Source organism: Sceloporus occidentalis, unplaced genomic scaffold (genome assembly GCF_023333645.1).
Source record: "Sceloporus occidentalis isolate IW3139 unplaced genomic scaffold, rSceOcc1.0.p SCAF_9, whole genome shotgun sequence".
In the NCBI taxonomy this organism is placed as follows: domain Eukaryota; kingdom Metazoa; phylum Chordata; class Lepidosauria; order Squamata; family Phrynosomatidae; genus Sceloporus; species Sceloporus occidentalis.
The window spans coordinates 2,208,636-2,227,022 of record NW_028316989.1 but is presented as its reverse complement, the minus strand read 5'-3'; the positions used below and the strand labels follow the sequence as shown (position 1 = coordinate 2,227,022).

The 18,387-nt window shown below is 44.2% G+C and overlaps 1 protein-coding gene across 2 annotated transcripts in view; it reads left to right on the top strand.

Annotated features, from left to right (window-relative positions):
- The window catches only part of SEMA4C (semaphorin 4C), a 66,666-nt gene that overhangs the window by 31,735 nt on the left and 16,544 nt on the right, over window positions 1-18,387 (top strand). For both annotated transcript variants that reach the window (XM_089537653.1, XM_089537654.1), the window contains exons 3-4: window positions 17,015-17,163; window positions 17,932-17,994. In XM_089537653.1, coding sequence (XP_089393779.1) covers window positions 17,015-17,163; window positions 17,932-17,994 — 212 coding nt within the window. The remainder of the gene's footprint in view (window positions 1-17,014; window positions 17,164-17,931; window positions 17,995-18,387) is intronic.

The window sequence follows — 18,387 nt, the reverse complement described above, 5'->3', positions numbered from 1 at the left end:
TTGTGTATTAGTGGCTAGCGTGTGCCGTCTGTGCAATATGAAATTCATTATTTGGAAAACCGCCTTGCTTTTCCATGGAAGTCTTCCCTTCCAGATACACCTTCTGATTGTTCCCTATAGAAATGTTGTGGCCCAGTGGCTAAAGGTCAAGCTGCATGGTATTTCAAAGAAGTAACTAGCAGCTACATAGCCATTGGATTTTTACTGAGTCCTATTGGCCTGTTACAGACTGCCAGAATAAAGCTGCTTCGGGTCTCTTTGGAGGTATACTGTTTAAATGATGCATGCATCCTAAGAATCCGGAAGCTGCACCAAAGCTGCCCTCCAGTGCTTAGGAATGGAGTGTGGCTTTGGCGCGACCTCCGGACTTTTAGGACCCATGCATCATTTAAACAGCATACCTCCAAAGAGACCTGAAGTAGCTTTATTTTGGCAGTCTGTAACAGGCCATGGTCACTTTGTTGTTGCCTGCCTCCAAGTCGTTTCTGCATTATGGCGACCCTACCATGGTTTGTTTGGGGTATTTTGCAAGATTTGTTGAGGAGGTTTGTCATCGCCGCCTTCCTTATCAGTACAATATTGGGTGAGTAGCGGAAGATTAAACCGATGCTCTTTCTTTTGAATGGAGAGTCCCAGGAAAAAAATCAGGACCCCATAATTTAAAAAGAAATAATATACTGGGTGATTTTTAAAGAAATGGTGCAAAAGGAAGGCTGTTCTGATTTGGTTTTCCACATTCTTTTTGAATCACCCTACATATGTGATAGTTATTTATTTAAAGTAACATGTAATTTAACCCCAAGAGTTTAAATTGAGCAGTCCCAGGTTCACCTTTGACCCATGAACTCACCATGGTAAGTCTTTGTGTTGTAACATACACACCCCACACAATGCGCACTGTTCCCTCTGCAATATGGGTGTAATAATACTGTGCCTGAGTCCAATTGCTGGTTCCAGCTGGAGTACACCAATTTTATTTCTTGATGGGGTTTTATATTGTGCCTCTCTCCCAAATGGAGATTCAAATTTGGGATTCAAATCCCATGGAATCAATGGGATTTCCATAGATCTTGACTTACCATTTAGCAATGGATTTATTGGGAATATTGATTGGATTGAAGCACCAGTCAACTTTCCAGGGTTGTGGCCAATAAGTGCAATTGCATTGAAGAGCCAGAACATCTGGTTCTTTGTTAAAGGCGCACACTGCGAAATCTGGATGATGGAGCTGAGTAGCGTCAGCGACTTTTTCTGTTCCATACATTTTCATGGCCCCGGATGTCTGGTTTCTGCCCGTCGGTGTGTTTGTTTGCTTTTTTACAAAGCCATGATTTCATCATGAATAAAGGCATCTGTCTTCCATCCACTAGGCTCCTAGAAAACCTCATGATGGATGGAAGGTTTTTAAAAAGATGAAGGCACAATGGGACTTGCGGCCGGTGGGAGGGACGGTGCCTTTGTCTGAATCACTCTCGCAGGCTTTTCTCGTCTTCTTCCGTTTTTGCCATGGGGCCGGGTGCCTAACCTAGCATAAACACTGGGGCTTTCAATGAACCCGTCAGTTCCGCCAAGCAGAGCTTGTCTACAGTCAAATAAATCTTGCTTTTATTAGACGGAGTCGATTCATCAAGGGGCACTTCGGCTTTCGTGACATCTTTCTGCTTGGCAAGCGTCTGCGTCTTACTCCAGCGTCTCTGATGGGTGTAGCTGCACCATAAAGTAATAGCACTTTGATACCACTTTAAGTGCCAAGGTTCCACCTTATAGTATCCTGGGATTTGTAGCTTGGTAAGGTGCAATGGGGCCTTGGCATCGCTGGGGTTTGGTTCCAGGACCCCGCCATGGATACCAAAATCTGTGGATGTTCAAGTCCCATTAAATGCAATAGCATAATAAAATGGTTTCCCCTCATGTCAAATAGTAAAATCAAGGCTTCCTTTATAGAATTTATACAGTATATTTTTGGAATATTTTCAAGATGTAGATAGTAGAATCCATCAATAAAGAATCCAGGGATCCAGGAGGCTGACTGTATTTTGAAACAGGCAACATGGTGTAGTGGTGTGTGTGCTGTGCTATGACTCTGCAGAGCAGGGTTCGAATCTGTGCTCTGCCATGGAAACCCTTTGGGTGATTTTGGGCAAGTCACATGCTCTCAGCCTCAGACAAAGTTGGCAGCTAATTGAAGGCGCACAAAAGCAACAGTAAGAGCAACAAGGCACTTTGTTAGAGAGCGTTGTTGCTGTACTTTGAGAAACGCACAGCCTTTGGTCTTCCAGGTGTTTGGATTTTAGGTCCCAGAATCTTTGACCGTTGGCTAAAATGGCTTCTGTGAGTTGAGATCCAAAGCTTCTGGAGGACCAGAGTTTGAGAAGAACCCCAGCACTAGGGGTCTAGGCCAATGGATTCTGGGGTCGTACACCAAACTACAAATGGTAGGATTCCAGAAAATGGTGCCAGGGCAGTCAAAGTGGCATCAACTAGCTTTAATGGTGCAGTGTAGATGCAGCCTGGCTTTGACTCTGCTTAACCATGGGGCATCCTTAGAGCGCATGATCCCATTTGGTCTGTCTGGCTCTCCAGAGATTACTACCAGCTTTGTCTGAAACACCTGATGAAAATGCCTTTTTCAGCGGCCAGCGGCCAAGTCCCCAAGGCTCCTTGTAGTTTCCTGTAAGCGATTATACCTTGGTCCCCCACATCATGCTTTGCCATAGGGATGAGGCAACACCTGGCACTAGCCTTTTGTCCCTCTATGGCCACCTGGTCTGCTAAATATCTCACAAAACTACAGTTCCCAGCATTTCATACCATTGAGCCCTGGCAGTTAAAGTGGCGTCAAATTGGATTGTTCCTGCAGTGCAGATGCAGCCTAACAGAGTTTCCTTTATGTTAAACTGGCTCTTATATTTCCACATACACTTTACACACCTGACTCTTACCTGTGCATCTTAACCAGAGCTTGGACAAGTTACTTTTTTTGGTTGACAACTCAGACGCTGTTTGGGGGATTCTGGTTGTTGTCAGCCAAAAAAAGAATTATTCCAAGTTGGGAATGAAGAACCATGATACTCTTTTCTTCTAGCGTTTAGGTGTTTGGGACAGAGACAGTGTAGCTAACCAAGAGTAGAAGTATTTGGAGAAATAGTGACTTGTGTAGAAAAAAGGTGTCACGTTTCCATAGGCAAAGAGTCGGGTGATATTTGTTTAATAGTTGCCGAATTTGGCTTTCCGAAATGCAGATTCACCAACTTTTCATAAGCATCCAGGGAGCGGCTGTGCTTCTGTCTCATCTGATATTTTACAGATGACCAATTGCAGCTTCATCCCTTTCCAGCGTCCTCAAGGCTGACTGACAAATTATATATTTTTAAGTAAAAAATTAAGTCAAAATGATCCTTTTTAAAGCTGGGTACCTTTTTTTTTTTTTTTTTTTTTGCTTTACTTGGGAAAAAAGATTATGGATAAAGCACTTTTGATATTGCAATATTGGAACAGAAGTGGGTTTGAAGCAGAAAAGTATATTAGAGAGCTTTACTATATTTTGCCTTAAACATCCTGGGATGGGAGGGAGGGAAGTCAGTTTTAGTTATGTCGTTGTGTGTAATTGTTTGGTTTCGTTCAGTTTGTGTAAATATTTGGTTTAATGTTTTTAAAGTGGGTAGAGGGAGGAATTATATTTTTAGATTACAGCATTAGGATTAATTTGTTGCTTTATATAACCTTGTGTTTCGATGCATTGATGTGGTGCGTTTTGTAGTTTTGTATGTTACGACTTAAATGTAATAAATTGTATTTGTTTTGGTTGTTGTGCTGTTGTTGGCAACTCTAAGGTGAGGCCTCATTCCCACTTACAAAAAAAGTGGTTTGCAATCCAAATCAATGGATCAATTCGACAGCGTTCCCATTACATTTTCCCCGATCACATTTTTTCCTTGCAAAATAACACCCTTGTGGTTCCCATTCATGAATGAATTGGTTCAAAATGGACCCACTCCAACTGGCCAAAGGGCAGATTTAAATTGATTCTGATCCACATCTGGTTCACACTTGCGCAGAACTGATTTATCCCAAAAGTCACGGAAAATATCAGCATCAAAAAGACATGGGTTAAATGGGTCTGGTGCGTGGGCCCCCCTTGCCGAATCGCTTCAATGATACGAATTAAGTGGGAACCAGGTTCAAACCAAATTGCGATCCTGTTTAAAAGGTAGTGGGAATGAGGCCTTGAAGGCACACAACAGCAGCAACAAAAGCCATTCCAAAACATGCACAAGGAAGTTAGACGTGAGTATAGTAGAGGTGAGTGGGGTGAGAGAGTGCACACTGCTGCCAGTGCCATGTGCCGCCGGTGAGCCCTGCCTGCCATCTCTTCCTCCCTCCTTTGCTTTTGGACATTGGGAAGGTGGAGCCGGGCGCCCAGCCTGGCTCTTGGTTGGGTGCATGTTGTTTTAATCCCTTTCCCTCCAGTGGTGCATGTCAGCACATTCTGCTGATTCACAGCAAAGCCACTGATTATAGGGCTGGGCTCTCTTAAGTGCTTGGCTTGGCGGGCGTTTCGCTGGATGAGACCAACCCTGCCAGCGCTTTTGCAGATTCCTCCCGAAGAGCGAGCTTGGGACGTCCGAGTTGGCAGAACGGTTTTGCTGACTTTTATGACATGGTCGGTCAGCAGTAGAGGGGTGCCCCTGCCGGGTTGTTTTTTCCTTACCAGGCGGTGGGAGTCGCTCCAGTCTCTTTGCAAAACTGTCCATGCCATGGAAGAGTGTATAATTCCACAGGGTTTAGTAGTGGTTCCCAAACTTTGGCCCTCCAAAGTTTGGGATATTCTGTACTTCAGCTCCCAGAAGCTCCACCAGCTTGGCCAACCGTCAGGAATTTTGGGATCTAAAGGTGCAAAGATCTAGAGGACCAAAGTTTGGGAAACACTAGAAACTGGGGGCACTTCTGAGAATATTTCTCCTAGCAAGGCAGAAATGTGGGGCAAATACTCAGCGGTCTGAATGCAAAGGGATCTTTCAGCACCTTTGAGACGAACTGAAAGAAAGAAGTCGATAGCATCAGCATCATAGACGTGAGCCTACTTCTTCAGATGGATGTCTGAAAATAGGCTCAAGTCTACAAAAGCTCATCCTACCAACTTCTTTTTCATTTAGTCTCAAAGGTGCTACAAAAGATCCCTTTGTGCACTGATTTTCTAGATTAACATGACTGTGTCTTTGAATTCTAAGCTATCTGAAAATCGTTTAGACCTGGGAATCCATGAGAACTAATGCAGGATTCCCATCAGCGTGTTTTAAAGACCATTTCTTTGGTCTAATCTGCACTGCAAAATGAATGCAGCTTGACACTATTTTAACTGCCATGGCTCAATGCTTTCTAGTTTCATGAGATATTTACCTTTCTCTGCCAGAGAGCTCTGGCACCACAACAAATTACAAATCCCAATATTCCTTACCATTGAGCCATGGCAATTAAAGCAGTGTCAAACTGCATTATTCCTGCACTGTAGATCAGACCTTTCCCACTCTTCCTTTGGGATCTCCAAAGCTATAAAGCCATCTTAGGTGTATGTTGAGGTGTGTTTGATTCACAAAGGCGCAGCCCAGTTGCTTGTAACAAGAACGCCATGTGAATTGGCTGCGTGCCTTAAAACAACTCCCAGAATCCTGTGCAAAATGCCCCACCTTTCACGTGATGATCTTGGCTCCATCGTCGCTTGTGGGATCAAGCCAAACATCCATCCACCCCAAAGTGTTCTGCTTCCAGCAATGGCCATCCCTTGCCTTTGGGGAGCAGCCTGACATTAAGGCAACATTCCTCTTTTGCAATTTGTTCATAGCTTCTGCTGTTTGCAAGGTGTTTTGCCTCCATACCTGAGGTGTATTGCAGATATTACTGTATCTACTCAGGTATAAGTTAAGACATTTTAGTTTTAAAAAATGGACCCAAAAATTCTGAATTGGCTTATCCACAGGTCCATCTAAATTGTTGTTGTGTGCAAGTCATTTTGGATTTATGGCAGTCCTAAAGCAAACCTATCGTGAGGTTTTCTTGGCAAGTTTTGTTCAGAGGAGTTTTTGCCATTGCCTTCCTTTGAGGCTGAGATGGATTTAGGATGAACACAAGCAGATCTGCCTGCCAGGATTTTGTACGTTTTTTGGCCTCATTTTCCTTTGCTTCACCCTTTACATCTTTGGTTCCTAAGTTTTACCATTGACTTATGGATGGGTTATATCCAGCATGGGATAGTGGTTGGAGTGTTGGACTATGAATCTGGAGACCAGGGTTTGATTCTCTGCTCTGCCATGAAACCCACTTGGGCAGGTTACTCTCTCTCAGCTTCAGGGAAGGCAATGGCAAATCTCCTCTGAGCAACTCTTGCCAAGAAAACCCCATGATGGGTTCGCCTTAGGGTCGCCAAATGTCAGAAATGACTTGAAAGCACGCAACAACAACGACATCTGCAAATCCATAATTCTGGCCCTAAAACATGCCTTCGACTTACTGTATAGACTCATGTATAAGTCTAGAAATTTTAGTCAAAATATTGACCCCAAATACAGGAGTTGACTTATTCACGGTTCAATGTTGGTACTGTACTTTAACTCTTATTTTAAAAAAGGAACCATGCTCTGGAGAAAGGCAAAGTATAATCTGCCTTGGAAGCACTGACAGTTATGCCTTTTGGAAATTTGTTAAGTCTTTGGCATTGTTTTCCTTTGCTCCATCCTTTAGATCCTTTGTTACGTGACCCTAAGTTTTACCCTCGACTTATCCATGGGCCATATCAAAATCCATAGTTTTGGCCCCAAAACCTGCGCTCGACTTATACATGAGGTCAACCTATAGTCGAGTATATATGGTATACAAGAGGTTGACTTATACACGAGTATATACAATGGCTCTGAACAGAATCATGAAAACCTACTGGGTGACCTTTGGTGAGTCACACTCTTTCAGACTTTAAGGAGGTAATAGTGAACCTCCTCTGAATAAATCTTGCCAAGAAAAGCAGGAGTGGACATGAATGCACATGACAACAAAAATTATAGTGTCAGAGTTTCTGTTTTTCCTTTTGCACATGGATGGGGGAACCCATGACCTTCGGATGTTTTGGACCTAAATTCCCATCAGTCTCACCAAGCATGGCCAGTGGCAAAGAGGTATGGGAATTGCAGTCTAAAACATCTGGAATGAGGGTGACAGGTTCTTTATTCCTGCTCTTGAACATCAGCAAAGTGTTCTGCAGTATTACCAGGATGGTGAAGGAACACATTTCATGCTATTTAGGCAACAGAAGGTATCTCCTAAGTAGCTTCATTAAGCTAAAAGTGGCATACAAATGCTATGAACCAATAATCATTTTCAAGAAGGCACTTAGTACCGAATTATATATAGTAAAGGAGCTTTACTCTGTTATAGTTAGTGTTTATTATAAACGCTGTTGAATTCTGAGTTTGCTGCAGCATGATTTTTAAGCCATCTGCTCAGCCAGGTATTTGGACTGCATGCTTTTTGTAGTTCTGATGATAATTCCATTCCCTGGCTTCGCTCATTGAAGATCTCTCCATGTATATTTTGGCAGCACTTGTATGTCTTGTCATATTTTTTTTGGGGGGGGGAGAAAAAAAACTTGCCGTAATTGAATCTGAGTTGAGTAGTAACTGGATCAAGGCCCAGGCACGCAGATTCAAGTCCGTCTCTGCCTCTTTTGGCTCCCGAGCTGAATAAATTTGGTGTGTTTATAGCCCTGTTCTTGGCACAGGGGTGCCCAGAAGGTGCCAAGGGCACCTGCGTGGCAGAGAGAATAGGCGGCAACAAGATTCTCCCTGGCCCTCCTCTTCCCTCCAACAGTTTGATGGCGATATTTCTCATTTTGGAAACCCAAACTGTCAGCGTTTCTCAGATAAACTCGTAACGCTTTGCATTCCTAAAACATCTAAATTGTGCACCTTATGTTTTGGGAGCCCTGCCCAATGTGTCGACGTGTGACGGCTTGTGGTTATTCAGTAATAAGGCAAGTCTGTTTTGCAGGAAATCTGCCTCTCTTTGCTTTTATTATCTTTTTTTATGATGATGTTCTTATAGTGGCTTGGCAGAGAGTGCAACACAGTCCTGTTGTGTATTGGCTCCGCTAGCTTCAAATAGCTGTGCAGTTCTCTCTCCATAGACAAGATCCTAGTCCATGAGATTGTCCACACAGCAGAATTAATGCAGTTTGACATTGTACTTGCAATTGCTGTTGGTATTGCTTTAACTGCCATGGTTCCATGCTCTATAATTTTGGGATTTGTAGTTCTGTGATATGATTAGCCTTCCCTGTCCAAGAGCTCTGGTGCAACAACAGGCCACAAATCTCCATAGGATGGAGCCACAACCGTTAAAGCGGTATCAGATTGCATTAATTAATTGAGTCCTAGTCCTGGGAAAAGAGCGGGATACAAATAAATATAATAAATTATTAATAATCAATTAATTAATTCTGCAGTGCGGACGCAGGCTCCTGTCGTAGCGGGAGTCTACCCAAGTGTCATCTTCCCCAGCAAGGCAAAGGCAACAGGGACAACCACTTTGGGTGCCAAATGGGCGTCAGAGATCAGGTTAACAGATCGGAGTGCTCTCTAAAGCGGAGTGGAGTGGAGCGTTGTCGTGTCTTTATATCTCTTCAAGACGGTGTAATTAAGGGTGCTTGAAAAGATGGTTAGATGAAAAGCCAGATATCTTCTCCCTCGGAGGCTCTTGAGGGCAGTGGGCCAGTCAGGATGGCACCAGCGCCACTCCTTGCGGGGCCCAGGATTTTGTATAATAATACACGCAGGGGCAGAATGGTGCTGTGCAAAAGAAGGAGGAGATGCAAACGCCAAGCCCATGGTGCTGGGTTTGGCAGCAGGCAGCAGGATTTCTGCAGAATAGCTTCTAAGTTGGCTGTACTTGGCATTTCAGCGGCAGTTGCCTTTCCAAACAAAATGGGTCCGGAGATTACAGGGCTGCATTGCCTCCCCAGGAGAAATCAGAGAGCTACACTTCATACACACACACACACACCAGTTTTTTGTCTCTATTTGGGGAGCAAATAGAGGAGAATTTTTGGGGAGCAATTTTGCCATGCTAAATGTCAGATTTGCTGCTGATACAGATTCCTTGGAGGATGTGCTTTTTGATTCCTGATTTTGAGGAAAAGTGTGCAAATCCTCTTCCTTCCTCCTTGGTAACTGATGTACTTAGAATTGCGTCTCACCTGTCGACTTATGGGAACCCCACAAATTTCATAGGGCTTTCTTAGGCAAGGAATATCCAGAGGTGGTTTTGCCATTTGTTTCCTCTGAAATGTCACCGAAGGTGCCTGGGATTCATTGGTGGTCTCCCATCCAAGTGCTAACCAGGGTTAACCCTGCTTGGCCTCCGAGAGCAGGCAATGTTTGCCTCCTTTAGAGCATTTCGGCGATGTGTCTGTGTGTGCCTTCAAGTCACCTGTCCACTTATGGCAACTCCATGAATTTTTCCTAGGTCTTTTCTTAGCTAAGGAAGGTAGTTTTGCCAGTTCCTTCCCTTGAAATACAGCCGACAGTATCTGGAATTCATTGGCGGTTTCCCATCCAAGTACTAACTAGATCTGAGCCTGCTTAGCTTCCAAGATCAGAAAGGATCTGGTGCTTTTAGGGCATTTAGGCTCCCTGCGGCAGTAAATTTCTTTAGCTTTCTTTGTCTACATTCTTTAGTGCCATAAAAGCTCTGAACAAAACCTCTATTCTTCAGAGACACTTAGAACTTGCTTCGGTGACATCTGGTTCCTAGGGAAGTTGTATATCTGGAAGAAGGGATTTTTTTGGTTACATGATAGTTTTATTGTGTTTTAATGACAGGTAAGACAACAAACAGAGACCCCTCCTCTTCCCAGCACAGATTGCAAAAATAAGTATAACACCCCCATGACTTATTTTTATTTTGGTTCACTTAGCATAAAAAGACAGAAAGCAGCTTCTGTGTTTTGGAAATGTTTTCACTGTTGGGTGTTCTTGCCTGGCAGCTCTGGTTTGTGATACAGATAAATTGACTTGTTAATGGTACTAAAAGGTTTAAACTTCTAGATAATAGTATTCTTTTCATCTTGTCTGTTGTACATTTTCCCCCTACTAGTGTGGATGTACCTTTGGGTATGGCTGTGTTTAAAAGCGTGCTAACCATTGGAATTATAGGGTGTTCATTATTATTATTATTATTATTATTATTATTATTTCTAGTAAATGATGTCTTTTGGACCAAAGGGCTCTGTAAAGACAGAATACCCAGTTGACCAAGTCAGTAAGACTCAAGAGGCTAAGAGTATATGTTCATAGTAGTATAATAGTTTTATACCGGTTTAACTGCCACAGGATTTGTAGTTTAGTGAAGTACTTAGAATAATCTGCTATAGAGTACTGGCACACTTGCCTTTATTTGATTTGATTTCATTTATATCCCACCTTTCTTCCCGGAGGGACTCAAGGCGGCTCACGGATAAAACCTATAAAATTATTGTAAAGTTCAAACAATTAAAACATCTATGTATAAAGTCACATAACATATATACAATAAAATATTGCACTTGAGCTCTCCAGCAGAGAAACTCTAAACCCCACATTAGAAAATGTTTGATGTGTGTTGTTGTGTGCCTTCAAGTGGTTTCTGACTTGCGGCTACCTTATGGGTTTTCTTGGCGATATTGCTTCAGAGGAGGTTTGCCATTGCTTCCCCCTGAGGCTGAGAGAGCGTGACTTGCGCAAGGTCACCCATTGGGTCACCATTGGGTTTAACGGTTGAGCAGGGATTCAAACCCTGGTCTCCAGAGCCATAATCCAACACTCGAACTGATACGCCACATTGCTGCAAAGCCGCTTTCCTGCTCTGCCTGTCCAGTGATGCTTGGTAAAGATGGAGAAGACAGATGGCCCCTGAGGTGGTTGGCTGAGTTTCCGTGTCTCCGGCTGTCCCTCCTCTCTTCCCACACCAAACAACTCTCCATGCGGCCTCCCGCACAGCTTGACTCCAACCGTTTTTCAATGCGGTGAGATCAACTCCCCCGAGGGATCCGCTCTCCATGGCTGCACAGAGGGCTGTCTCTTTGGCGAACAAAGACACGCACTCAAGCCCTGGACCGGCCGGGAAAACAGATCCTCCGCTGAGCAGGCTGGGTGCTGCGTCTCTGGTTGCATTCTGAGCATCCCAAACAATGGTCCTTTGATCAGGAATGGTACGCAAAGACAGGGCTTTGCAGGCCTCCGCCGTAAGATGTTTTCCTTGGCTTCCAGAGGCTGGTGGGTAGTGCATGTCTGGAAGCAAGGGAGCCTTTTTGCAGAGGTACAAGCCGGGAACTCTTTCTACAAAGTTTCATTAGTCTGCCGCACAATAACCATTGAGCTCCCGAGTTGTGGTTTGAGCGTAGGACTCCATCTCTGGAGACCAGGGTTCGTACCCCAACTCAACCATGTAAACCCATTGCATAAGCTTGGGCAAGTCACACTCTCTCATTCTCAGAGGATGGCAAAGGCAAACCTGCTCCAAAAAAATTTGCCAAGAAAACCTTGTGATAAGAACACATTAGGGTTGCCACAAGTCGGAACCAACTTTAAGGCACACAGCAACAACAACCAATAGACAAGACACCAATTTCTTGCTGTTCATGACAGCTTGGTACCTTGGGCAGAGGACTTTGCAGAATTCATTCCCCACAACTCCCAATTGCACAAAGAGAAGCATCTTGAACTGGCAGCTTGATCTGACTTCCAGACTCCCAGCCAGCATGGCTATCATAATTCTGCTAAACTTTGCAGAGGATAGAAAGGTAGTTTGGGGGTACAGGACAGGCTCCTGCAACCCCAAACTACCTTGCTATCCTCTGCAAAGTCTGAAAATATACCAGAATCGTGAAGAGAAGGGGAATGGCTGCAAGGCTGTCACTGCTTGGGACAGTTACCTGATGGTAGAGCTGGCCCTGAAAACACCATGTGTCCTAAATCATGTTTCAGTCCCTTCTGCAATGCACATGGCCCTTTAATCTGATCCCCTTTGTTTCAGCATAATAACAAGCCAAGACCACAAGCTAAAAATGAGTCAACAGTGTGATTCTATAGCTTAAAAAGCCAATGTGATCCTAGGCTGCATCAATAGGAGTGTAGTGTCTAGATCAAAGAAAGCCATAGTGCCACTCTATTCTGCTTTGGTCAGGCCTTGCCTGGAATAGTCCTGTGTCCAGTTTCGGGCACCGCAATTCATCAAGGATGTTAACAAGCTGGAGCATGTCCAGAGGAAGCTGACCAAAATGGTTCAAGGTCTGGAAACTGTCAAGCCCTATGAGGAGACACTTTGGGAGCTGGGTGTATTTAGCCTGGAGGGAAAAAAGGTTAAGAGGTGATATGATAGCCCTGTTTAAATATTTGGAGGGCTATTATGTTGAGGCCGGAGCAAGCTTGTTTTCTGCTGCTCCAGAGACTAGGATACAAAGCAATGGATGCAGGTTACAGGAAAAGAGATTCCAAGTAAACGTTAGGAATAACTTCATGACAGTAAGAACTGTTCAACAGTGAAATATGCTGCCTCTGAATATGGTGGAGTCTCCTTTCGAGGTCTTTAAACAGAGGCTGTTTGGCTCTCTGATGGGAGTGCTTTGGTTGTGTATTCTCGCATAGCAGGGGTTTGGTGGCCCTTGAGAGCTCTTCCAACTCTATGATTCTATCTAATCCGCTAGATTATCCCAGAGATGTCTTCGGTTTCCATCGGTAGCCAACTAGGGACCTCCGGGACATCAGAAATCCTGCAGAAAGACAAGAGCATTCCCCTGTTTATATTCCCAGCTTACTGCCTTGGACTATGGATAGTTCCACTTCGCTATCACTCTGACCACTCTCTGAACATACACTAGGCCTTTAGTATCCGCTGGGGTTAGGGCCAACTGTTATCATCCTTTTGAACCATTGAATAAGGCCACTGGTTTGTGATGGTCCTGTTGTATTACCCCAAAGCTATAGCCTATCTCCAGCCCAACTTTTGTTCTCTCCCAAAATGGAGCACGGTGTCTTCTTTGTGCCTTGAAATGAGAAATGGTGTCAGTAGCCCACTGTTTATGGCTAGCGTTGCCTCTCTCTGCTTGGGGATGTTGCCAAGGTCTTGCTCTAAATAAATACCTCCACGCTGCTCTTTTCTCTCTTTTGGATCTCTGTCTTATCAGCGGAGAAGGAGGTGTTGAGCTCTCCATGATATCATCCAGGCTCCTGTTGGAAGTGATTTCGCAGGGGCTGCTTCATCCCACTTTGCCATGAAAACAGCTGCCCCCGCCCCTGCTCTGCCGCTTCCGGTGGCTTATATATAGAGACTAATTTGCTAATCACTAAACCAGGCAGGGAGGAGGCGGTTTGGTGGATTAGACTCTCTTCTGGTTGCGGAGTGCAGAGAGATCCCTGGAGGATCACAAGGCAAGGCGAGTAACAGGCCGACAAGATTACATCAGGGCCTCCACATTTGCTGGGGTTAGGGGCACAGGACCCCCGTCCGTGAAAGACCGCAAATAAAAAACCCACTAATTTTCTTTTTACCAGAGAGAACACCTCTCTAGGAACTTTTAGGTCCCCCAGTGCAACTCTGTGGTCAACATCTGCCAGAGGTTGACCATAGAATTGCACTGGAGGACACAAATGCCTAGGAATCGCTAGACGCTCCAGTGCAACATTATGGTCAACAGCTGCCAAACGTTGGCCATAGAATTGCACTGGAAGACCTACAAATGCCTAGAGAGGTGTTTTCCCTGTTAATCTCTAGGTCTTCCAGTGCAGCTTTGTGGTCAACAGCTGCCAGAGGTTGATCATAGAATTGCACTGGAAGACCTACAAATGGCTAGAGAACCATTTCTTCTAGGAATCTCTAGGTCCTCCAGTACAACTCTGTGGTCAACATCTGGCAGAAGTTGCACCGGAGAACTTACAGTTTTGTAGAGAGAACATATTAATCAAATCCATGAACAATCAAATCCGTGAACATCAAAGTCACAGATGTGGAGGGACAGTTGTATTTTCCCAAACAGAGTGGCACCCGCTATTCATGGGGTATCTATGTGCATCGATCCCCACACTCCATCTCTGGTCTCTCAGTCACCAGAAAATGTGCGTTCGGTTCCTGTGGGACCCACATCTGGGCAAGACTGATCTCTGCCCCAGCCTTTACTCTCCATAATGTGGCTTGGTGCCTTTTCCCCTCCGGTAACCAGCGAGGGTTTTGAACCAGTTGCCACTCTGTTTTCCGGACTCCGTTGTGTGTCGCAGCCAAGCGCAAAAGGGGGCAGGGGATCCTCCCGCCCCGTTAAACAATTTTGTCACGCTGAGTGTTTGAAAGCCTCAAAATCTGACAGGCCTCAACAACCCACACGTTTTCCGGAGTTACAGAAACAGCACAATTTGAAACTCTTGCGTTTTCTACAATTGTGTTTGCAGACTGTCATTTCCAAGGAGCCATGCTGAACGCTGAGGGGGTGGAAAGGGACAAGGAAAACGCAGTTTGTTTTTTCCCCGAGATTGGCTTGTGATCTGCAAATCATGGTTTGCCAGCATCAGTTCTGCGCTGGGCTTTACTTGTGCAGCCATGATTTCGCTTTCCTTTCTTCGTCTCCTCCTTCTTTTTTCTAATACAAGAAGTGGAAAATTACAAAAAGCATTTATCAAGAGCACATAGCGATATGCAAACCGTTGCCTAACTAGTTCAGAGTAGTTGGGAATAAATGGCAACCTATTCTTTATTCATGAGGAAGGCGTTTAGCAGAATTTTAAAGGATAGATCAGGGTAGAAAATGTGTAGCCCTCAGATGTTGTTGGATTGCAAGACATAGGAGTCTTAGCCAGCAGAGCCAGTCAGAAGAAATGCTGGGATCTGCAGTCCAAATCTGGAAGGCTGTGCATGCTTCCCATGAATACATAGTATTCATGTATAGGATGAATACATGATTTCTTACTAAGGACAACAATAGGATCCCGTATTTTGTTCTCATAGCATTCATATCTATGTGCAGATTGTGTATCTCTTGCATATAATGAAAGACAGTCCATCATCTTGTCTCTTGCCTCTCCTATATTCGCTGCTTTCACTCCAGGCAGTCCCCTTTATACTGTATAGTTGAATTGCATTCCCTCTCCAGCTGTCTTTAAAACTGGAGTGTCATTGCTTATCTTTGTAGAAAGAGGCTGTGATGCTTCTGTGAGGACAACAACTACCCCTGCAGAGCTCTCTAAGTTTTAATTTGGGTCCCTTGTGATGTTCGGAAGAACAGAGAGCGAATCCACATTTCCCTCTGTCTTCGTGTGCCAGTCATACATTTTTAAAAGGAAAATTAAATGCCCTACAAAGTTTAATTTTAGAATTTCTGACTCCAAGAGCACAAGTTATTTTGGGCTGCTAAGTCTTGAGTCGGAAGCTACTGACTTGAATGTACATTGACAAAATAAATGCATTTCAGGCCAGACAGGAATTGAAGATGCGTGAGAAGGCTTTGAAGGGCTGAAAAAGCTTTGTTTCATATATGTGTTGCATTATTTTTCATCGCTTTCTGGTTTCAGTCCTCCTTTGGAGCATTGCAATTAAATGATTTCTCCTAGACCCCCAGCTTCAAAATATTTCATTGTGGGGGGGGGGGGGGACCAGCGTAGAATCATAGAGTTGGAAGAGACCCCAAGGGCTATCCAATCCAACCCCATTCTGTCATGAAGAAAGACCCAATCCAAGCACTTCCAAGAGATGGCCATCCAGGGCTAGTCTACACACAAGCATATAATGCAAATTGCTGCAGAATTTCGCACATTTGTATCAATGCTTGTCTTCACTTTACTGCGCACATTTGTATCTGTTCACCCAGCCTCTGCTGAAAATGTGTAGCCATGTGGATCCATGCAAAGCAGACAGATGGCCACACGTTTGACAATATGCATCCGCACAGATACTTTAGCAAAAACCATGAATCCTTTCTTTGCAAAGTTTATGGATTCATCTCCACCTCCCTGCTAAAAGCCCAAATTCCTTTGAATTCCATGTGGCTGGATCACAGTCTATTAGATTGGAATGAGGAAGATTTTAATCATGTGGTCCAGTCCCAATCCTCTGTTTAAAAACTTCCAAAGAAGGAGACTCCACCATGTATTATTCCGTTGTCAAACAGCTCTTACCATCAGGATGTTCTTCCTAAAGTTTAAGTGGAATCTCTTTTCCAGTAGCTTGAATCCATTGCTCCGTGTCTTAGTCTGTGGAACAGCAGAAAACAAGCTTGCTCCATACTCAATATGATATTTGTTTAAATATTTAAACATGGCTATCATGTCACCTCTTAACCTTCTTAACAGTTCAAACTAGAACCCAGAGTAAATTTGCCACTCCACTGATATGGAAGACATCAGTCATCAACTGTTAGGGTCACTAAAGTCTCACAAATGTGACAGTCTTTCGGGTTTTTCAGCACCTGTCATTGGGCCAGAATATATGGGACATGATTCAGGAGATGGGGAGGAAACATAAATTTCAAAAACAAGGGCCCACTGGAGTGGCTATTGACTCTGTAGATAGAATGACATCTGAGATGATAAAATGGCATCGAAGTATCGGATCACACAGCTCTCCTCTCTGCACTGAAAAAATGCTGTATCTCCGAGATTTGTTTGTTGCCTTGATCGAAGCGCACTAGCCTCTGAACAGATGCATGGAGAAACATCATAGACTTTATATTGGGAAAACGTGAAATTAAATTTAGTGTTGCAGTAGGGTTTTTTAAAAAGTCCATAGAAGCCAAATGAATAGCTGGGGAGAAAATGGATTCTTCCATTGACAGTATATTATTGCTATCTGTTCCTGTTGCAAGGCAAAGTACCATCATCTGCAAGCATTCCTGCCCTGCAATTCTGTGAGGCCAAGGTCTGGGAGCTACTGTTACAGCAGATGAGTGAATCTTCTTTCTCCTCCTTCTCCCCACTCCATCCTTTTAATTTTGTCGGCTTTTCTCTTGCAGAACTAAAGGACGTGACCAAGCGTTTCTCCAGTGCAGGAGTTTCCAACTATACAACGCTGACGTTGGCTGACCCCAAAGGCTTGCTCTATGTAGGTGCGCGAGAAGCGATCTTTGCCCTCAGCACCAGCAGCATGGAACTTGAAGACATGGTGAGTTGGGGAATTGGTCTGGACATGGAGCAAGCAACACCCATGTGCCTCTCTTTCTCATTTCATAGGAGATGCAGGAAGCATCCTAGTCAAAAGATCCATCCAGGCCCATGTTCCTTTGCCAACAGTGGCCAGTAGTTGCCCCTAAGAAAGCCCCAAGTTGGCTGTGGAAGGCAAAATGCTTCTCATTAAGTGGTCTTTGGTTTCTGATGAAAAGGGGGGGAAATGTGTCAGACCGATGAGGTAGATTGGGGTGTTATCTGTGCAAATTTTAAATGGGCCACACGAGCATATATGATGCAGTGGTTTTTGATGATTTGGGATCTTTTTTCAATCTTTGGGGGTGTATATGGAGTGGGATAAGCAAAACCACTGCATTTTCGAGTGGTTTTCGGCGGTTGGTGAGGGATAAAAATAAACCAAATTTTTCATTAATGGGAGGCTTCAAGGGCTGCACTTTGGGGCACCGAAGGCCACTTGAAGCTCGTGGGCTGCATTTGGCCAACCCTTGAACTAGATTTTTTTCCCATTAGTTATGGCTTGTTGCCTCGACCTTTAGCTTCTGGGCATCTGCGATCACTCCACTTTGTATTGCTCCTTAAAACAGTCTCCTAGTATTGTCTACGATCCCATGACTGTGCAGCTTCTCCCCCCTATAATTGCACCATAAACCACACTGAGCTTTTGTAAGAGGGTGATGTAAGCATGAAGATGTGATGATCTGGTGATGATCTTATGATGGTGACACATAAGGCCCCTTCTCCGCAGATCCTCTGGGAAGCTCCGGCGGAGAAGAAAACAGAGTGTATCCAGAAGGGGAAAAGCAACCAGGTAAGCGAAAGGATGCTGGGACCTCTGGTCTGTTACTTGTGGTGTTTATTCTTTCTCATGATCATAACCTCTGCCTCTCAAGCTGGTGACCATGAAGTGAAGCCAAGCACAAGGCTAGGATGATAAATCATAGGATTTGTTCTCTGCAGTTTGGGCAACAAACATGTGATATCCACAAGGCACTACTGTACTTTTTCACCCTGCAAAAAAGAGTTCATGCCATTCTAGGGCAGTTATTGATGGTCATGCTCTTTCCTCCTCACTTTGGATTCACTCATAAATGATCCCATTTATACAGCACCCTCAAAATCAAGAAGCATTCAGGCCAGGGACTTCTGTAACACTAGGTGCTACATTCAGGATTTACCTGTTTGGAGGGCATTGTTCCCCCAT